The sequence below is a fragment of the Ranitomeya imitator genome, chromosome 9, assembly GCF_032444005.1.
Source record: "Ranitomeya imitator isolate aRanImi1 chromosome 9, aRanImi1.pri, whole genome shotgun sequence".
Classification (NCBI taxonomy): Eukaryota; Metazoa; Chordata; class Amphibia; order Anura; family Dendrobatidae; genus Ranitomeya; species Ranitomeya imitator.
The window spans coordinates 120,270,169-120,293,427 of NC_091290.1; the positions used below are offsets into that span (position 1 = coordinate 120,270,169).

General features: G+C 46.6%; 1 protein-coding gene across 1 annotated transcript in view; it reads right to left on the minus strand.

Moving 5' to 3' along the window:
- Positions 1–6,819, minus strand: part of LOC138648632 (uncharacterized) — a 30,738-nt gene extending 23,919 nt beyond the window's left edge. The window contains exons 1-2 of the mRNA XM_069738419.1: positions 6,461–6,819; positions 4,286–5,676 (exon numbers count right to left, since the gene is read on the minus strand). Of these exons, the coding sequence (XP_069594520.1) occupies positions 4,286–5,676; positions 6,461–6,701 (1,632 nt within the window). The 5' untranslated portion in view covers positions 6,702–6,819. The remainder of the gene's footprint in view (positions 1–4,285; positions 5,677–6,460) is intronic.
- Positions 6,820–23,259: the final 16,440 nt, after the last annotated feature.

The window sequence follows — 23,259 nt, forward strand, 5'->3', positions numbered from 1 at the left end:
AACCCCGAAACAGCTGTCTGTGGATGGATACCATGCTTGGCATAGGTGGTTTTCCTTTATTGTATGTTTTCCTTTATTGGATGCTGCCCTTCCCTTGGTTGTTCCTTCCCGGGGAAAGGCCTGGCTATTCACTGCCTGCGTTGAGAAACACGTGATGGTGTCTCCGCAGCTCCTCTACATGCATTTGCATGTTTGGCGGCAGTGTTCTGGATCACTGCGTTGAGAAACACGTATACAGTGTATATGCACAGGACAGGAGGAGTGGTGCTGTGTGTATATACACAGGACAGAAGTGGTACTATGCAGTGAATATATACAGGACAGAAGTGGTACTGTGCAGCGTATATATACAGAAGTGGTATTGTGCAGTGTGTGTACATACAGGACAGGACAAGTGGTACTGTGCAGTGTATATACACAGGACAGGAGGATTGGTACTGTGCAGTGTATATGGACAGGAGGAGTGGTACTGTGCAGTGTATATGCACAAGACAGGAGGAGTGGTACTGTGCAGCGTATATACACAGGACAGGAGGAGTGGTACTGCGCAGCGTATACACACAGGAATGAAGTGGTACTGTGCAGTGTATATACACAGGACCGGAGGAGTGGTAATGTGCAGAGTATATATACAGGAGTGGTACTGTGCAGTGTATATGCTCAGGACAGGAGGAGTGGTACTGTGCAGCGTATATACACAAGACAGGAGGAGTGGTACTGTGCAGCATATACACACAGGACAGGAGACGTGGTACTGAGCAGTGTGTATACACAGAACAGGAGAACTGGTACTGTGCAGTGTATATACACAGGACAGGATGAGTGGTACTGTGCAGCGTATATACACAGGAGAGGAGGAGTGGTACTGTGCAGCGTATACACACAGGACAGGAGGAGTGGTACTGTGCAGTGTATATACACAGGACAGCAGGAGTGGTACTGTGCAGCGTATATACACAGGACAGGAGGAGTGGTACTGTGCAGAGTATATATACAGAACAGAAGTGGTACTGTGCAGTGTATATACACAGGACCGGAGGAGTGGTAGTGTGCAGAGTATATATACAGAACAGAAGTGGTACTGTGCAGTGTATATGCTCAGGACAGGAGGAGTGGTACTGTGCAATATATACCCACAGGACAGGAGAAGTGGTACTGTGTAGTGTATATACACAGGACAGGAGAAATGGTACTGTGCAGTGTATATACACAGGACAGGAGAAGTGGAACTGTGCAGCTTATATTCACAGGACCGGATGAGTGGTACTGTGCAGTGTATATACACAGGAGAGGAGGAGTGGTACTGTGCAGTGTATATGCACAGGACAGGAGGAGTGGTACTGTGCAGCGTATATAAACAGGACAGGAGTGGTACTGTGCAGCGTATACACACAGGAAAGGATTAGTGGTATTGTGCAGTGTATATACACAGGACAGGAGTGGTACTATGCAGTGAATATACAGGTCCTTCTCAAAAAATTAGCATATAGTGTTAAATTTCATTATTTACCATAATGTAATGATTACAATTAAACTTTCATATATTATAGATTCATTATCCACCAACTGAAATTTGTCAGGTCTTTTATTGTTTTAATACTGATGATTTTGGCATACAACTCCTGATAACCCAAAAAACCTGTCTCAATAAATTAGCATATTTCACCCATCCAATCAAATAAAAGTGTTTTTTAATAACAAACAAAAAAACCAACAAATAATAATGTTCAGTTATGCACTCAATACTTGGTCGGGAATCCTTTGGCAGAAATGACTGCTTCAATGCGGCGTGGCATGGAGGCAATCAGCCTGTGACACTGCTGAGATGTTATGGAGGCCCAGGATGCTTCAATAGCGGCCTTAAGCTCATCCAGAGTGTTGGGTCTTGCGTCTCTCAACTTTCTCTTCACAATATCCCACAGATTCTTTATGGGGTTCAGGTCAGGAGAGTTGGCAGGCCAATTGAGCACAGTAAAACCATGGTCAGTAAACCATTTACCAGTGGTTTTGGCACTGTGAGCAGGTGCCAGGTCGTGCTGAAAAATGAAATCTTCATCTCCATAAAGCATTTCAGCCGATGGAAGCATGAAGTGCTCCAAAATCTCCTGATAGCTAGCTGCATTGACCCTGCCCTTGATGAAACACAGTGGACCAACACCAGCAGCTGACATGGCACCCCACACCATCACTGACTGTGGGTACTTGACACTGGACTTCAGGCATTTTGGCATTTCCTTCTCCCCAGTCTTCCTCCAGACTCTGGCACCTTGATTTCCGAATGACATGCAAAATTTGCTTTCATCAGAAAAAAGTACTTGGGACCACTTAGCAACAGTCCAGTGCTGCTTCTCTGTAGCTCAAAAGTGGCTTTACCTGGGGAATGCGGCACCTGTAGCCCATTTCCTGCACACGCCTGTGCACGGTGGCTCTGGATGTTTCCACACCAGACTCAGTCCACTGCTTCCTCAGGTTCCCCAAGGTCTGGAATCGGTCCTTCTCCACAATCTTCCTCAGGGTCCGGTCTCCTCTTCTCGTTGTACAGCGTTTTCTGCCACATTGTTTCCTTCCAACAGACTTACCATTGAGGTGCCTTGATACAGCACTCTGGGAACAGCCTATTTGTTGAGAAATTTCTTTCTGGGTCTTACCCTCTTGCTTGAGGGTGTCAATGATGGCCTTCTTGACATCTGTCAGGTCGCTAGTCTTACCCATGATGGGGGTTTTGAGTAATGAACCAGGCAGGGAGTTTATAAAAGCCTCAGGTATCTTTTGCATGTGTTTAGAGTTAATTAGTTGATTCAGAAGATTAGGGTAATAGGTCGTTTAGAGAACCTTTTCTTGATATGCTAATTTATTGAGACAGGTTTTTTGGGTTATCAGGAGTTGTATGCCAAAATCATCAGTATTAAAACAATAAAAGACCTGACAAATTTCAATTGGTGGATAATGAATCTATAATATATGAAAGTTTAATTGTAATCATTACATTATGGTAAATAATGAAATTTAACACTATATGCTAATTTTTTGAGAAGGACCTGTATACAGGACAGAAGTGGTACTGTGCAGCGTATATATACAGAAGTGGTATTGTGCAGTGTGTGTACATACAGGACAGAAGGAGTGGTACTGTGCAGTGTATATACACGGGACAGGAGAAGTGGAACTGTGCAGTGTATATACACAGGACAGGAGAAGTGGAACTGTGCAGCGTATATACACAGGACAGGAGGAGTCGTACTGTGCAGCGTTGAGAAACACGTGATGGTGTCTCCGCGGTGTTGGATGTTTTGGACTCCATGAGGTCAATCATCTGTGTCTTTATAGACTTTCTACTAGGCACTGTTCCTGATAGCCAGTTTCCTACTCCACACTGATGAGGTGCAAAATCCCCGAAACAGCTGTCGGTGGATGGATACCATGCTTGGCATAGATGGTTTTCCTTTATTGGATGTTTTCCTTTATTGGATGCTGCCCTAACCTTGGTGGTTCCTTCCCGGGGAAAGGCCTGGCTATTCACTGCCTGCGTTGAGAAACACGTGATGGTGTCTCCGCAGCTCCTCTACATGCATTTGCATATTTGGGGGCAGTGTACTGGATCACTGCGTTGAGAAACACGTATACAGTGTATATGCACAGGACAGGAGGAGTGGTACTGTGCAGTGTATATATACAGAAGTGGTATTGTGCAGTGTGTGTACATACAGGACAGGAGAAGTGGAACTGTCCACTGTATATACACAGGACAGGAGTGGTACTGTGCAGTGTATATACACAGGACAGGAGTAGTGGTACTGTGCAGTGTATATACACAGGACAGGAGGAGTGCTACTGTGCAGTGTATATACACAGGACAGGATGAATCGTACTGTGCAGTGTATATACACAGGACAGGAGGAGTGGTACTGTGCAGTGTATATACACAGGACAGGAGGAATGGTACTGTGCAGTGTAAATACACAGGACAGGATGAGTGGTACTGTGCAGTGTATATACACAGGACAGGAGGAGTGGTACTGTGCAGTGTATATACACAGGACAGGAGGAGTGGTACTGTGCAGTGCAGGGTGGATAAAAATCTTGATTTTTTTTAAAAAAATCAAAAAAATCAGATTTTTTTGATTTAAATCAGATTATTATTATTATTATTATTATTATTATTATTATTATTATTATTATTATTTAGGACTTTTAATAGGAAAACCAGTTGTCCTGCTTTAGCAGTTCCTAAGCGGTTTCGGACTGTTGTGTGCACAAAACCAAATGAAGAAAACAATCTCTCTACTCCTGCGGATGAAGCCGATGCAGTCAGTAGCTGAGTAGCTAGATTTATTATCTTTGCTGGAAGAACAAGTGATTGCGATTTCCACCAGTCCAGTGGTTTTAGTTCATTAACGACGTTATCTGCAAACATGTATTTTTGAAATGGTGCAGATTCACACTTCAATTTCAGCACAGTTGCCACAATGTCATGGTTAGTATTGGCGAGCCACTCCATTGCAGAGTTGATTTCCGCCTCAGATAATTTTTTCCCTCTGTAGATGGGATGCAAGATATTGGCTAAATAGTGTTCTTCTTTTAATGCTTGGTCCTTGCGGTGCTGTATTGCAACCTTTACATTGTTTGAGAGGTTCAAGCGATCTAGAGAACCTTCTAAATCTTTCCAAACTTCTGTGGCATCAGCTATGGTTGCAGTATCTTTCTGCATTTTATCCAACGCAATCGATATTGGCTTTAACCTTTCCAAAAGGTCCTCGGCATTTCTCTTCACACCAAGATTTAATACTTTGCTTCGTATATTAGCATCAATTTTATCCCGATGTGTTTCGCAAATGGACAGTAATTTTGACCAGTTGTTAATAAACATTTCCAAGCAGTCAGCCAAGGTATTCCATCTAACATCTTGTGGTAGAACCAACTTCAGTCCTCCCATTTCCTTGTAGGTTGCATGTGCAAAATGATTATTGCGGAAATATTTAACAATTTCTACAACATGTTCCTTGACACCCGAAATATGCAGGTCTTTTGCCAAAAGATGCAACAAATGGGCAGAACAACCGTATGTAATGACATTTGTGTCATCCTCATGTGCCAGTTCCGCTCGCATTTTTGCCACATTGCTTGCGTTATCAGTAACTAAGCTCCTTACTTTACATCCAAACTGTTCTTGGCATTGGTGAATTGAGTTCTTAGCAATTTCAAGTAAATATTCAGCAGTATGTGAATTTCCAGATGTGTCGATTGTGTCTGTAAGGTAAGTTTCACCATCTTCTGTTGTGACACAAGTGCAAATTATGGGGTCGTTGTGGATGTTGCTCCAACCATCCAAGCTCATGTTAACAACCTTGTCTTTCAAATATTTTGTACAAGCCGCTCTTTCTATGTCGTATACAGCCTGAAGATGTTTTCCTGAGATATCAAATCTACTTGGTGGTTTGTAGCCTGGTCTAATTCCTTCGATCATTTGTACAAACAATGGGTGCTCAACTAGTCGGAAAGAAGAATTGGTTGCAAATATGAATTTAGCAATTAATTCATCAAAATGTTCTTTCTGGCTCGTCGTAGTCTTTAAGATGAATTTTTCTACACTTTGCACGCAAAGTTTTTTTTTGGGCTGCTTTGTTGAAGTTGTACCCAGATATTGATTGTCACGTGCAGCACAAGCCATATTTGACCCTGAAAGCACAGAAATTAAAAATATAAATCGACTGCGTATTTGAAGAAATATAACGAAAATATTTTGAAACAAACTTTTTGAACAATGTAATGGTCCTCGTCCTATAAGGGCTGTCTCAAAAGTTATGCTACTCAAGTTTTCCGGTGAAGTTGCTGTAATACTGGTAACTAATATCAGAGCAACTGAAAAAAATTATGTCACAAAAGTTTTAAAAATGTTTTTTTTAAAAAATGGTCAATTTGGCAGACTTCAAAAGTGAATTGCAGCCTACAATAAAAAAAAAATAAGCGTATACACACTTTATTTTTACTTAAAGGACATGTGCACCTTTATTTTTTAAGGTGCAGTGTGCACATGTCCTCCCCCCGCAGCTCTCTTACCTCCGATGTCAGCGCTGCGGGGATCCGTGGCTTCGTTCTGTCCGTCCGCGAGCGCGCCTCCATTCATTTCAATGGAGCGTGCGGCCCGCTGACGTCACGCCGCTGGATCACTGCGAGTAGGCCGCAACCGGAGGACGGGAGGCGGACGGTCAAAACGAAGCCACGGAGCTCAGCGCTGCGGGGATCGGAGGTAAGAGCGCTGCGGGGGGGGGAGGACATGTGCACCTTAAAAAAATAAAGGTGCACATGTCCTTTAGCGTTAATTTTCTGTGAAATATTGCCTTAACATAAATTTAAATTCTATACTCCAGAACTACTAGTGCTAGAAATTTCTCTTTTCATAGACTTTAACCATCCCAGTAAAATGTCTGTTAAAAAAATAGGTTGTAATTGCCAGACTTACTAGTACTAGGCTCCTGGTGCATAAGAAGCTGTGGGGGTTCATTGACATTAGTTGTATCACTATCAACATCTTCATTTCCCTTCTGGTTGCAGTTTTCATAATGTGATTTCAAACGGCAAACAAGTCCTTGGATATCCTTTTGACAGTATTTGCACTTTGCTCTTGCACCTTTCTTTCCAAGATCTGCTGCTGGCATCTCAACAAAATGAACCCAAATAGGGTCTCTCTTACGACCTGCCATGGCTCACACAGATCACTTATGAAGTTTGATTGTTACTACAGCCAAGTACTGCTGACTATCCAACAAGTTTGGGCATGTCAACTGAATGGAAAAAGAAACTAAACCAAAAGTGAAACCAAGCTAGAAGTGTGGAATTTAAAGGGGCAGTATGAACAAAATGTGGAGGCTATTAATAGTTTATACAATTAAGACATGCTGCTTTTAAACACCTACCTATTGCCATATAGTAAAACAAAAAAGATTTTTACTTACTTTGGGGTCCCCCCCTCACCCTGGCGTTAGATCGTTGCCCCTAGTTTCGTCCGTGTAACTATGGGCGCACATGCGCACTGCTCTCACTTCTCATTTTAATCGTGATTTATATTAAAAAAAACCTTTTGATTTAAATCATGATTAAAATCATGATTTAAATCGATCCGATTTAAATAGAAAAAAATCTTTTGATTTAAATCGTGATTTAAATCATGATTTAAATCGGTGTGATTTAAATCAATCCACCCTGGTGCAGTGTATATACACAGGACAGGAGGAATGGTACTGTGCAGTGTAAATACACAGGACAGGATGAGTGGTACTGTGCAGTGTATATACACAGGACAGGAGGAGTGGTACTGTCCAATGTATATACACAGGACAGGAGGAGTGGTACTGTGCAGTGTATATACACAGGACTGGAGGAATGGTACTGTGCAGTGTAAATACACAGGACAGGAGGAGTGGTACTGTGCAGTGTATATACACAGGACAGGAGGAGTGGTACTGTGCAGTGTATATACACAGGACAGGAGGAGTGGTACTGTGCAGTGTATATACACAGGACAGGAGGAGTGGTACTGTGCAGTGTATATGCACAGGACAGGAGGAGTGGTACTGTGCAGTGTATATGCACAGGACAGAAGTGGTACTATGCAGTTAATATATACAGGACAGAAGTGGTACTGTGCAGCATATATATATATATATATATATATATATATATATATATATACATACAGAAGTGGTATTGTGCAGTGTGTGTACATACAGGACAGAAGAAGTGGTACTGTGCAGTGTATATACACAGGACTGGAGGAGTGGTACTGTGCAGTGTATATACACAGGACAGGAGGAGTGGTACTGTGCAGTGTATATACACAGGACAGGAGGAGTGTGTTGTGAGTTCTGTTTTTGGGCTCCCTCTGGTGGTTACTGATGGTACTGGGTGACTTGTGTTCTCTGCAGTCTCTGGTGTCCACCTGTTCCATCAGGTTATGGGAGTTTCCTATTTAACCTGGCTTTTTTGTTATTTCCTCGCCGGCTATCAATGTAATCAGCGTGTCTTTTTACCTCTGCTCCCTGCGTCTGTTATCTTCAGGACAAGCTAAGTTTTGATTTTCCTGTTCCACGTTTTGCTTAATTTTTGTCTTAGTCCAGCTTGCAGAGATGTGATTCCTTGCTGCTGGTTGCTCTAGTGGGCTGAAATTACTCCTCATGTTCCATGAGTTGGCACATGAGTTCAAGTAATTTCAGGATGGTTTTTTGAAGGGTTTTTCGCTGACCGCGCAGTTCACTTTTGTATCCTCTGCTATCTAGCTTTAGCGGGCCTCATTTTTGCTGATTCTATTTTCATAACTACGTATGTGCTTTCCTCTCATTTCACCGTTATTACATGTGGGGGTCTGCTATTTCTGTGGGGTGTTTCTCTGGAGGCAAGTGAGGTCTGTGTTTCTTCTTATAGGGGAAGTTAATCCTTCGGCTGGCGCGAGACGTCTAAGTATCATCATAGGCACGTTCCCCGGCTACTGCTAGTTGTGTTTTTAGGTTCAGGATCGCGGTCAGCTCAGGTTCCATCACCCTAGAGCTTGTTTTGTTTTTGTGCTTGTCCTTTTGTGATCCCCTGCCATTGGGATCATGACAGGAGTGGTACTGTGCAGTGTATATGCACATGACAGAAGTGGTACTATGCAGTTAATATATACAGGCCAGAAGTGGTACTGTGCAACGTATATATACAGAAGTGGTATTGTGCAGTGTGTCTACATACAGGACAGGAGGAGTGGTACTGTGCAGTGTATATGCACAGGACAGGAGGTGTGGTACTGTGCAGTGTATATACACAGGAGGAGTGGTACTGTGCAGTGTATATACACATGACAGGAGGAGTGGTACTGTGCAGTGTATATACACAGAACAGGATGAGTCATACTGTGCATTGTATATACACAGGACAGGTGGAGTGGTACTGTGCAGTGTATATACACAGGACAGGATGAGTGGTACTGTGCAGTGTATATACACAGGACAGGATGAGTGGTACTGTGCAGTGTATATATACAGGACAGGAGGAGTGGTACTGTGCAGTGTATACAGGACAGGAGGAGTGGTACTGTGCAGTGAATATACACAGGACAGGAGAAGTGGTACTGAGTAGCGTATATACACAGGACAGGAGAAGTGGTACTGAGTAGCGTATATACACAGGACAGGACGAGTGGTACAGTGCAGTGTATATACACAGGACAGGAGGAGTGGTACTGTGCAGTGTATATACACAGGACAGGATGAGTTGTACTGTGCAGTGTATATACACAGGACAGGAGGAGTGGTACTGTGCAGTGTATCTATTCAGGACAGGAGGAGTGGTACTGTGCAGTGTATATGCACAGGACAGAAGTGGTACTGTGTAGCGTATATACACAGGACAGGAGAAGTGGTACTGAGTAGCGTATATACACAGGACAGGACGAGTGGTACAGTGCAGTGTATATACACAGGACAGGAGGAGTGGTACTGTGCAGTGTATATACACAGGACAGGATGAGTTGTACTGTGCAGTGTATATACACAGGACAGGAGGAGTGGTACTGTGCAGTGTATCTATTCAGGACAGGAGGAGTGGTACTGTGCAGTGTATATGCACAGGACAGAAGTGGTACTGTGTAGCGTATATACACAGGACAGGAGAAGTGGTACTGTGTAGCGTATATACACAGAACAGGAGAAGTGGTACTGTGCAGTGTATATACACGACAGGAGAAGTGGTACTGTGTAGTGTATATACACAGGAAAGGAGGAGTGGTACTGTGCAGCGTTGAGAAACATGTGATGGTGTCTCCGCAGCTCCTCTACATGTATTTGCATATTTGGGGTCATTGTTCTGGAGCACTGCATTGAGAAACACGTATACAGTGTTTATGCACAGGACAGGAGGAGTGGTACTGTGCAGTGTATATACACAGGACAGGAGGAGTGGTACTGTACAGTGTATATACACAGGACAGGAGGAGTGGTACTGTGCAGTGTATATACACAGGACAGGATGAGTTGTACTGTGCAGTGTATATACACAGGACAGGAGCAGTGGTACTGTGCAGTGTATATGCACAGGACAGGAGAAGTGGTACTGTGCAGTGTATATATACAGCACAGGAGGAGTGGTACTGTGCAGTGTATATACACAGGACAGGAGTGGTACTGTGCAGTGTATATACACAGGACAGGAGTGGTACTGTGCAGTGAATATACACAGGACAGGAGTGGTACTGTGCAGTGTATATACACAGGACAGGAGTGGTACTGTGCAGTGTATATACACAGGACAGGAGTGGTACTGTGCAGTGAATATACACAGGACAGGATGAGTGGTACTGTGCAGCGTATACACAGGACAGGAGAAGTGGTACTGTGTAGCGTATATACACAGGACAGGAGAAGTGGTACTGTGTAGCGTGTATATATACAGGACAGGAGGAGTGGTACTGTGCAGTGTATCTATACAGGACAGGAGGAGTGGTGCGGTGTATATGCACAGGACAGAAGTGGTACTGTGCAGTGTGTATATATACAGGACAGGAGGAGTGGTACTGTGCAATGTATATACACAGTACAGGATGAGTGGTACTGTGCAGTGTAAATACACAGGACAGGAGTGGTATTATGCAGTGTATATACACAGGACAGGAGTGGTACTGTGCAGTGTATATACACAGGACAGGAGTGGTACTGTGCAGTGTATATACACCGGACCGGAGGAGTGGTACTGTGCTGTGTATATACACAGGACAGAAGTGGTACTATGCAGTGAATATATACAGGACAGAAGTGGTACTGTGCAGTGTATATATACAGCACAGTAGGAGTGGTACTGTGCAGCGTATACAGGACAGGAGAAGTGGTACTGTGTAGCGTATATACACAGGACAGGAGAAGTGGTACTGTGCAGTGTATATATACAGAAGTGGTATTGTGCAGTGTGTACATACAGGACAGGAGGAGTGGTACTGTGCAGTGTATATACACAGGACAGGAGGTTTGGTACTGTGCAGTGTATATACACAGGACAGGATGAGTGGTACTGTGCAGTGTATCTACATGACAGGAGGAGTGGTACTGTGCAGTGTATATGCACAGGACAGGAGGAGTGGTACTGTGCAGAGTATATATACAGAACAGAAGTGGTACTGTGCAGTGTATATATACAGGAGTGGTTCTGTGCAGTGTATATGCTCAGGACAGGAGGAGTGGTACTGTGCAGCGTATACACACAGGACAGGAAAAGTGGTACTGTGCAGTGTATGTACATAGGACAGGAGAAGTGGAACTGTGCAGTGTATATGCACAGGACAGGAGGAGTGGTACTGTGCAGTGTAAATGCACAGGACAGGAGGTGTGGTACTGTGCAGTGTATATGCACAGGACAGGAGGAGTGGTACTGTGCAGCGTATGTCGGCGTCGTCACAACAATACCCTTCCTTCACCGGTCATTCCAAATCAGAATGAGAGCATTGGTACCGGATAAGAATGAGTCAGAGAAAGGCTGGTTCAAACTCAGTGCATGCTCGTGTGTCTACAAGGTGTAGCAACGTCACAGCAACTGACTTAATTTCCTGATACACAACATTATATGGTCCATTGGGGGAAGGTGTGCAGAAGGCGGGGTTTAAGCAATATGTCTAGTATTCAGTCTTTCTGGTTGGTCCTGACGTCATCTGATGGATCCTCTTGTCTCCACGTCACTTTAAGTTTCGACTTCAACAGAAATGATACTTAGTTTCTGGAATGTGAAACTTTCTTCTTTAGCAGAAGCAAAATTAGGGCAAAGGTGAATACTGGCAGCCATGTTAAATGCAGTTACATTTGCATTAGCAAGCAAAGGGAAAAAACTTATTGTTTCACAGCATAAGAAAATATAAAAGTACAAAAGTGTATGGAGATATATATTTTCACCTTGACACGTATATACATAGGACAGGAGGAGTGGTACTGTGCAACATATATACACAAAACAGGAGGAGTGGTACTGTGCAGTGTAAATACACAGGACAGGATGAGTGGTACTGTGCAGTGTAAATACACAGGACAGGAGGAGTGGTACTGTGCAGTGTATATGCACAGGACAGAAGTGGTACTATGCAGTTAATATATACAGGCCAGAAGTGGTACTGTGCAGTGTATATATATATATATACACATATACAGAAGTGGTATTGTGCAGTGTGTGTACATACAGGACAGGAGGAGTGGTACTGTGCAGTGTATATGCACAGGACAGGAGGAGTGGCACTGTGCAGTGTATATACACAGAACAGGATGAGTCATACTGTGCATTGTATATACACAGGACCGGAGGAGTGGTACTGTGCAGTGTATATACACAGGACAGGATGAGTGGTACTGTGCAGTGTATATACACAGGACATGATGAGTGGTACTGTGCAGTGTGTATATATACAGGACAGGAGGAGTGGAACTGTGCAGTGAATATACACAGGACAGGAGAAGTGGTACTGTGTAGCGTATATACACAGGACAGAAGTGGTACTGTGCAGTGTATATATACAGAAGTGGTACTGTGCAGTGTATCTATACAGGACAGGAGAAGTGGTACTGTGCAGTGTATCTATACAGGACAGGAGGAGTGGTACTGTGCAGTGTATATGCACAGGACAGGAGAAGTGGTACTGTGCAGTGTATTTATACAGCACAGGAGGAGTGGTATTGTGCAGCGTATACACAGGACAGGAGAAGTGGTACTGTGTAGCGTATATACACAGGACAGGAGAAGTGGTACTGTGCAGCGTATCTATACAGGACAGGAGGAGTGGTACTGTGCAGCGTATATGCACAGGACAGGAGGAGTGGTACTGTGCAGCGTATATACACAGGACAGGATGAGTGGTACTGTGCAGCGTATATACACAGGACAGGATGAGTGGTACTGTGCAGCGTATATGCACAGGACAGGAGTGGTACTGTGCAGCGTATATGCACAGGACAGGAGTGGTACTGTGCAGCGTATATGCACAGGACAGGAGTGGTACTGTGCAGCGTATATGCACAGGACAGGAGTGGTACTGTGCAGCGTATATGCACAGGACAGGAGTGGTACTGTGCAGCGTATATGCACAGGACAGGAGTGGTACTGTGCAGCGTATATGCACAGGACAGGAGTGGTACTGTGCAGTGTATATGCACAGGACAGGAGTGGTACTGTGCAGTGTATATGCACAGGACAGGAGTGGTACTGTGCAGTGTATATGCACAGGACAGGAGTGGTACTGTGCAGTGTATATGCACAGGACAGGAGTGGTACTGTGCAGTGTATATGCACAGGACAGGAGTGGTACTGTGCAGTGTATATGCACAGGACAGGAGTGGTACTGTGCAGTGTATATGCACAGGACAGGAGTGGTACTGTGCAGTGTATATGCACAGGACAGGAGTGGTACTGTGCAGTGTATATGCACAGGACAGGAGTGGTACTGTGCAGTGTATATGCACAGGACAGGAGTGGTACTGTGCAGTGTATATGCACAGGACAGGAGTGGTACTGTGCAGTGTATATGCACAGGACAGGAGTGGTACTGTGCAGTGTATATGCACAGGACAGGAGTGGTACTGTGCAGTGTATATGCACAGGACAGGAGTGGTACTGTGCAGTGTATATGCACAGGACAGGAGTGGTACTGTGCAGTGTATATGCACAGGACAGGAGTGGTACTGTGCAGTGTATATGCACAGGACAGGAGTGGTACTGTGCAGTGTATATGCACAGGACAGGAGTGGTACTGTGCAGTGTATATGCACAGGACAGGAGTGGTACTGTGCAGTGTATATGCACAGGACAGGAGTGGTACTGTGCAGTGTATATGCACAGGACAGGAGTGGTACTGTGCAGTGTATATGCACAGGACAGGAGTGGTACTGTGCAGTGTATATGCACAGGACAGGAGTGGTACTGTGCAGTGTATATGCACAGGACAGGAGTGGTACTGTGCAGTGTATATGCACAGGACAGGAGTGGTACTGTGCAGTGTATATGCACAGGACAGGAGTGGTACTGTGCAGTGTATATGCACAGGACAGGAGTGGTACTGTGCAGTGTATATGCACAGGACAGGAGTGGTACTGTGCAGTGTATATGCACAGGACAGGAGTGGTACTGTGCAGTGTATATGCACAGGACAGGAGTGGTACTGTGCAGTGTATATGCACAGGACAGGAGTGGTACTGTGCAGTGTATATGCACAGGACAGGAGTGGTACTGTGCAGTGTATATGCACAGGACAGGAGTGGTACTGTGCAGTGTATATGCACAGGACAGGAGTGGTACTGTGCAGTGTATATGCACAGGACAGGAGTGGTACTGTGCAGTGTAGATGCACAGGACAGGAGGAGTGGTACTGTGCAGTGTTGATGCACAGGACAGGAGGAGTGGTACTGTGCAGTGTTGAGAAACACGTGATGGTGTCTCTGCGGTGTTGGATGTTTTGGTCTCCACGAGGTCAATCATCTGTGCCTTTATAGACTTTCTACTAGGCACTGCTCCTGATAGCCAGTTTCCTACTCCACACTGATGAGGGGCAAAAACCCCGAAACAGCTGTCTGTGGATGGATACCATGCTTGGCATAGGTGGTTTTCCTTTATTGTATGTTTTCCTTTATTGGATGCTGCCATTCCCTTGGTTGTTCCTTCCCGGGGAAAGGCCTGGCTTTTCACTGCCTGCGTTGAGAAACATGTGATGGTGTCTCTGCAGCTCCTCTACATGCATTTGCATATTTGGGGGCAGTGTTCTGGATCACTGCGTTGAGAAACACGTGATGGTGTCTCCGCAATGTTGGATGATTTGGTCTCCACGAGGTCAATCATCTGTGCCTTTATAGACTTTCTACTAGGCACTGCTCCTGATAGCCAGTTTCCTACTCCACACTGATGAGGGGCAAAAACCCCGAAACAGCTGTCTGTGGATGGATACCATGCTTGGCATAGGTGGTTTTCCTTTATTGTATGTTTTCCTTTATTGGATGCTGCCCTTCCCTTGGTTGTTCCTTCCCGGGGAAAGGCCTGGCTATTCACTGCCTGCGTTGAGAAACACGTGATGGTGTCTCCGCAGCTCCTCTACATGCATTTGCATGTTTGGGGGCAGTGTTCTGGATCACTGCGTTGAAACACGTATACAGTGTATATGCACAGGACAGGAGGAGTGGTACTGTGCAGTGTATATACACAGGACCGGAGGAGTGGTGCTGTGTGTATATACACAGGACAGAAGTGGTACTATGCAGTGAATATACACAGGACAGAAGTGGTACTGTGCAGCGTATATATACAGAAGTGGTATTGTGCAGTGTGTGTACATACAGGACAGGACAAGTGGTACTGTGCAGTGTATATACACAGGACAGGAGGATTGGTACTGTGCAGTGTATATGGACAGGAGGAGTGGTACTGTGCAGTGTATATGCACAAGACAGGAGGAGTGGTACTGTGCAGCGTATATACACAGGACAGGAGGAGTGGTACTGCGCAGCGTATACACACAGGAATGAAGTGGTACTGTGCAGTGTATATACACCGGACCGGAGGAGTGGTAATGTGCAGAGTATATATACAGGAGTGGTACTGTGCAGTGTATATACACAGGACAGGAGTGGTACTGTGCAGTGTATATGCTCAGGACAGGAGGAGTGGTACTGTGCAGCATATACACACAGGACAGGAGACGTGGTACTGAGCAGTGTGTATACACAGGACAGGATGAGTGGTACTGTGCAGCGTATATACACAGGAGAGGAGGAGTGGTACTGTGCAGCGTATACACACAGGACAGGAGGAGTGGTACTGTGCAGTGTATATACACAGGACAGGAGGAGTGGTACTGTGCAGCGTTGAGAAACACGTGATGGTATCTCCGCAGCTCCTCTACATGCATTTGCATATTTGGGGGCAGTGTTTTGGATCACTGCGTTGAGAAACACGTGATGGTGTCTCCGCGGTGTTGGATGTTTTGGTCTCCATGAGGTCAATCATCTGTGCCTTTTATAGACTTTCTACTAGGCACTGATAGCCAGTTTCCTACTCCACATTGATGAGGGGCAAAAACCCCGAAACAGCTGTCTGTGGATTCATACCATGCTTGGCATAGATGGTTTTCCTTTATTGGATGCTGCCCTTCCCTTGGTTGTTCCTTCCCGGGGAAAGGCCTGGCTATTCACTGCCTGCGTTCAGAAACACGTGATGGTGTCAACGCAGCTCCTCTACATGCATTTGCATATTTGGGAGCAGTGTTCTGGATCACTGCGTTGAGAAACACGTATACAGTGTATATGCACAGGACAGGATGAGTGGTACTGTGCAGTTTATATACACAGGACAGGAGGAGTGGTACTGTGCAGTGTGTATATACACAGGACCTGAGTGGTACTGTGCTGTGTGTATATACACAGGACAGAAGTGGTGCTATGCAGTGAATATACACAGGACAGAAGTGGTACTATGCAATGAAAATATACAGGACAGAAGTGGTACTGTGCAGCGTATATACACGGGACAGGAGGAGTGGTACTGTGCAGTGTATATACACGGGACAGGAGGAGTGGTACTGTGCAGTGTATATACACGGAACAGGAGTGGTACTTGTCACGATTCACACCGTGACCGTCACCCCCTTGTCACGGGTCGCGGTGACTTTAGGCCAACAGACGGCTATCACATGTGCAGGGGGGGCTTATCTTACTTATCCCTCCACTCCACAATGTGATGAAAAAACACACACAAGGCTATTGACCTCTTAGTTTACAGCAGGGGCTTATTTTAGGTATCCCACTGCTTTTCAATATACCACGAACTGCAGGGATTTATGTATATCCCGCTTACAGTTCCACTTAAAACTTGCAGCTCTTTGGCGCCCCCCTTACACTCAGGTCAGATTAGGTACTGCACATGGGGTAGTCGCCAGAAAGGCTGCCTGCTATGTACTGGCTATTGGGCACGCTGCTGCGATGCGATAAACTACTCCCACTCATGCAGGAACAGTAATTATCAACGCCGCAGTCGCTACAACACCCAAAAGCCTGCACACGGTAAGCTGCCACCAGCTTCGATTAAACGGGGCCGAAGCTAACCCATAAACAGTAGCGTAATTCCCTTCAGGAGACGTAGGGTACGTTTTAGAACAGGATGAACGAACTAGTATTAAATAATAAACCCCATCAAAAGTTTCAGGCAGTGTTTATAAACAGTTATATAAAGATGTTACAATAAGAGACAATTGAAAATATGTACAAGATAATTATAAAATAAACAGGGATTAAATAAGAAAAGGTAAAACTCGCATGTTCTCAGTTCATATCAGTTCAGGCAAAAACCATGATGGTGGGCGGAGCTCCCAAAAGTCCCAATGCATGAGGTACAGCTCTTCAGATCAGACTCACATGTTCTTCCAACAGCAGACTGACTGCTGGGATCTGGCCAGACAGTTACAGCTGCAGCCTGTGACATCCCAGAAAGGGGTTGGATCACCTCGTCCCTCCTACCTCTTCAGTTATCTAACTTCATCCTAACTTTTATCCAATGTCCGTAACTCCGCTACAGAACATGTCATAGACATAACAAACCCAGCATTCATCTCGTCTTAACATTAACATTCTAATGAGATCAAATATGTCATATGTGTGATGCGTCATTACAGAGAAATCCCTGTGTTTTTACCTGACGGCGTTAGAAGCTCATGTTTAGAGTGATGGATAGATCGAGGGAGATTAAGAATTGCTTTTTCCTGTTCCTATCTTAATTGGTTTGCCTAATATCTTACAAATACAGAACAAAGGACTTTCATGGATTTTTAGAAACTTCTAGACACTTCTAAACAGTTCTCTGCTAGAGGAGATGTGAGCCTAGTCGTAAATTCCTTTGCTCTCAGAGCTAGAGGCAATAAAATCCTCTTCCCCCATACATTCCAACAAAGAGAGCCACAGAAAGAAGGGGCTTAGCCCACCTCATGAACTGAAGAGCAACTAAACTTATATGATATTTCATACAATATCGTGACACCTCCCCCTATTGGTGTGCGCTACGGAGGCAGAACCCCTCGGTATGCCTCCATGCGCACCTCAGTAGGTTCGCCCTGGCGGGACAGTCCATCTGCATTCCCATGCTCTTTGCCCGTTTTGTGTTCCATGGTGAAGTCAAACTGCTGAAGGGCAAGGCTCCAGCGTAGCAACCTGCCGTTGGTTCCACACATGACGTTTAGCCAGCGCAGAGGGTTGTGGTCGGTCACCACAGTGAAGGGGCGACCGTAAAAGTATGGCTGCAAGGCCCAGACTATGGCCAGGCACTCCTTCTCGATGGTGGAGTAGGCCACTTCACTCGGCAAAAGTTTCTGGCTCAGGTATAACACGGGGTGCTCTTGGTCCTCTGAGTCAACCTGGCTGAGCACAGCACCAAGGCCAAACTCGCTGGCGTCGGTCTGCACCAAGAACGGTCGACTGCTGTCGACTGCTTTCAACACAGGGGCGTTGCACAGTGCTGTTTTCAACGCCTAGAAGGCCCCCTCACAGCCATCGGTCCAGTTGACTATGTGGGGTAGCTTCTTCCTGGTGAAGTCCGTCAAGGGTTTTGCCAGGCTACTATAGTGCTGTACAAAGCGCCTATAGTACCCTGCAGTGCCCAGGAAGGACATCACCTGGTTCTTGGTCACGGGAGTGGGCCAGTTCACGATCACTCCCACTTTGTCAGGCTCTGGCTTTAGGGTGCCTCCGGCTTCCCGGTGCCCCAGGTAGTGGACCTCCCTCATGCCCATCTGGCACTTTCCCGGCTTGATAGTCAGTCCTGCTTGGTGAATTCGCCTGAGCACCTCGAGATGCTGCAGGTGTTCCTTCCAGGAGGAACTGAAGATGGCAATGTCATCCAAGTACACCACGGCGTACTTCTCCAGTCCCTGAAGCAGGCGGTTGACCATCCGCTGGAAAGTGGCAGGGGAATTCTTCATGCCGAAGGGCATGACCGTTGACTCGTACAGTCCGAAGGGCGTGATAAAGGCGGACTTCTCCTGTGCCTCAGGGCTCAGGGGAATCAGCCAGTGTCCTCGACTCAGATCCATTGTTAGGTAATTTGCGCCAGCTAACTTCTCAAGCAGCTCCTCGATGCGCGACATTGGGTGCGCATCCGAGGCTGTGATGGCGTTGAGCCCCCTGTAGTCCACGCAGAACCGGGTGGTCCGGTCTTTCTTTGGCACGAGAACTACGGGTGAGGCCCACGCGCTCTTTGACCGTCGAATCACCCCCAGCTGTAACATCTCATCGATCTCTTGGCGCATAATCTGCTGCACCTGGTCAGAGATTCGATAGGGTGTTCGCCGTAGTGGGGCGTGATTCCCGGTGTCCACCACATGGACGGCTAACTCAGTCCTCCCAGGTCGGTTGGAGAACACGAACCGGAAGGGTTCCAGTGTGGTTCGCAACTGCAACCGCTGGGGTTCAGTTAACGAGGCGCTTACCTCCACGTCCTCGATGGACCCATTGGCCTTGGCTTGGGCCAGCATGTCCAGGAGGGTGTCTTCCTCCCCGTCTTCGGGCAAGCTGCAGACCGGTAGGACGAAAGGTTCACGTTCGTGATGAACCTTCATCATGTTGACGTGAAAGGCTTTTCGCCTACCCCGAGCGTGGTCAAGCGTGACCACGTAGGTGACCGGGTTGAGCTGTAGGTGGAAGACGTACGGGCCCTCCCAGGCTGCCTGAAGTTTATCCGTTGGTATGGGGACCCGCACCCACACCTTTCGACCCACGTGGTATGTCCACTCTCGGGCGTTCTGGTCGTACCAGTGCTTCTGGTCAGCCTGAGCCTGCGTCATGTTGTCATGCACCAACTGCGTCAAGGTCTGCATCTTGTCACGGAAGCGCATGACATACTCCACTACGGACACTTCAGAAGGGTTCGGCTCCTCTTCCCAGGATTCTCTTACCAACCCAAGGGGTCCCCGGACTCGCCTGCCGTATAGGAGCTCAAAGGGGGAGAACCCCGTCGAGGCCTGCGGAACCTCTCGGTAAGCGAATAGCAGGTGTGGGAGGTACTGCTCCCAGTCGCGCCCTTGGGTCTCAACCAGCATGCGTAGCATCTGTTTGAGGGTACCATTGAAGCGTTCACACAAGCCATTGGTCTGTGGGTGATACGCACTCGATACCAGGTGCTTCACCTGCATTCTCTTACAGAGAGTCTCCATTAGGCGAGACATAAATTGGGTCCCTTGATCAGTAAGCATTTCCCTGGGAAATCCTACACGTGAAAAGATGGCCAACCGGGCATCCGCCACCTTATCTGCCCTTGTTGACGACAGAGCTACTGCCTCTGGGTACCAGGTAGCGTAGTCTACCACAGTAAGGATGTATTGCTTTCCAGAGCAGCTGGAGACGGCCAGCGGGCCCACAATGTCCACCGCGATTCTCTGGAAAGGCTCCTCTATCACTGGTAAAGGGATCAGGGGAGCCTTAAGAGCAGGCCCCGCCTTCCCCACTCTGACAAGTGATACAGGAGCAGCAGTAGTTTGACACATCTGTCCCCATCTTAGGCCAATAGAAGTGTTGAGACAGCAGGGCCTTAGTTTTGCTGATCCCCAAGTGTCCAGCTAACGGGATTTCATGGACAATCTGTAACAACTGACCCCGGAACTGCTGCAGGACGACCAGCTGTCTTTCCCTCAACCACTCCTTTTGCGATTTTCCGTGTACTGTCTCCCGGTATAACCTTCCTCGTTCCCAGAACACCCTCTCCTTATCAGTCTCGGAGGTGGGCGTCTCGGCAAGTTGTCTCAAACTCTCTAGGCTCGCATCTGTGCGCAGAGCGGCCTGAAACTCTTGTCTAGGGGAAGCCAGAAGGGATGTCGGGGTCCCTTCCCCACGGGAACCCTCTTGGACCTGCTCTGGGTCCACCTCTGGTCCAGTCCCACTAGTGACTGAGGAGGGTCCGGAAGGCAGACAGTTAACTGCCTTCCGGGCACTCTGACTGCAGGTGACAGCAGCTATGTAGGTTGTCTCCCCGGGGATTTCCCCAGACCCATCAGCTGGCGCTGCTATGGGCTCTACCTCCCCATCCAACCCCAACACTCCAGGGGCAGTGCTACTTATGGGCCAGTTACCTTACTCGGTGGCACTGGTCAATTTCATGGCGTCCCCTTTCTCACTGTTCCCATGCATCTCCCCATTTCCTGTAGCACCGACACTTGCCCCTGCTAGGGGTTCCTCAGCCGTCTCACTCCGCAGAGCGACGTGGCTGGGCATGTCTGTACCTATGGACACATTAACCTTTGCAGAAAAATGGTTATCAGGTTCAGTTGGCAAAGGTACAACATTTTCACCATCAATCCTAGGGAAAAATTGGTTATCAGATGCATCATTACAAGATAAAGCATGGTCAGGTGTGAGGAATCTGTATAATATCAGTAGTAGTTTCTCTGCCTTTTAGCACCATAGCTGAGGGTATTCTGCACTTTTAACCATGGTGCTGAGAAACACATGGTAGCTGTAACCCCCCCCCCTTCTCTCTCTTGCTCTCTTTGTTTCAAAGTGTGAATGGAGCTTTCTTCCAATGCTCTACCCCTCCCCCAAGCCAGGAAGGTCTATCACGCTGTGGCAGCCCAAAGCACCCTCCAGTTGTAACTGGTCTGATAGGACATGCGGCTCTTTGTTCTGTTATAGCAAGATATTGGGCCAACAATTTAGGATAGGAAGATAAAAAGTACCTATTGCTAACCTCCTTCGGCAGATCTATCGGCCCCTATAAGCACTAGCTTCTAATTCCACCAGGTAAAGAAGTACAGATTTCTCTGGAATGGAGTGTCCCTACTAGCCCGAATCTAGTATCTATAGAGAGCAAATCTTAATACAAGATGAATGCTGGGTGAGTTATGATGCTGGCATGTTCTATCATGGAGATACGAGCATTATAAAACTTTGTGTTAAATTTGGTATGTTTGAGGAAAGGGGAGGGCGATCGTAACTCAACCCCTTTTGTGAGGTCACGAGCCTGAAGTATATAATCCCCACACTTAACCCAGCCTGCAGTCTGAGTCTGAACCTTACCAGGGGAGCCCTCACTGCCAGACCTCATGCATTGGGACTTTTGGGAGCTCCGCCCACCAGCATGGTTTTTTGCCTGATATGAACTGAGAACATGTGAGTGTTACCTTTTCTTATTTAATCCCTGTTTATTTCATAATTACCTTGTACATATTTGCAATTGTCTCATTTGTAACATCTTTATAAAATATTTTTGATAAAGCACTGCCTAATTTTTTATGGGATATAATAGTATATATTAGTTAATTCTCCATGCTCTAAAAAACCGTACCCTAAGTCTTCTGAAGGGAAATACGCTACTGTTGTGTTGAGTTAGCTTCGGACCCGTTTAATCGAAGCTGGTGGCAGCGATAGTGTTATGACTTTTAGGATTATGTTGTAGCGACTGCGGCGTTGATAATTATTGTTCCTGCCTGAGTGGGAGTAGTTTATCGCGTCGTTGCAGCGTGCCCAATAGCCAGTACATAGCAGGCAGCCTTTCTAATTACCCAGGGTGCAGTACCTAATCTGACCTGAGAGTAAGGGGGGCGCCAGAGAGCTGCAAGTGTTAAGTGAAACTGTAAGCGGGATATACATAAATCCCTGCAGTTCGTGGAATATTGAAAAGCAGTGGGATACCTAAAATAAGCCCCTGCTGTAAACTAAGAGGTCAATAGCCTTGTGTGTTTTTTCATCACATTGTTAGCAGTGGAGGGATAACTAAGATAAGCCCCCCCTGCACATGTGATAGCCGTCTGTTGGCCTAAAGTCACCCCGACCCGTGACGTAGGGGTGACGGTCACGGTGTGAATCGTGACGAATTGGTGGCAGCGGTCAGGGGAATCCTGACATCAGGTAACACATGCGATTTCCCATCATCATCATCAGGGTTAACGTTACCCTTATTAGCAGATTGGGGAGGGGTGTCAGGGACGTAGTATGCAACCATCCTCCCCAAATCAGTCCCCAACAAAACATCAGTGGGCAAATTATCAGACAGCCCCACTTCCTTCACCCCGCTCCCGGCACCCCAATCTATAAAAACCCGGGCCATCGGTAAGGGACAGCGGATGCCCCCAATCCCAGTGACAGTTAGGGTTTTCCCCGGAATGATTTCTTCAGGGGGCGCCAGTTCGGGTCGGATGAGGGTTCGTTCAGCCCCGGTTGTCCTTGAGGCCTGTAGCAACATGACCTCCCATAGTGACGTGCTGTACGTTGTCACACACCCTCCCAACCACACCACCCACCA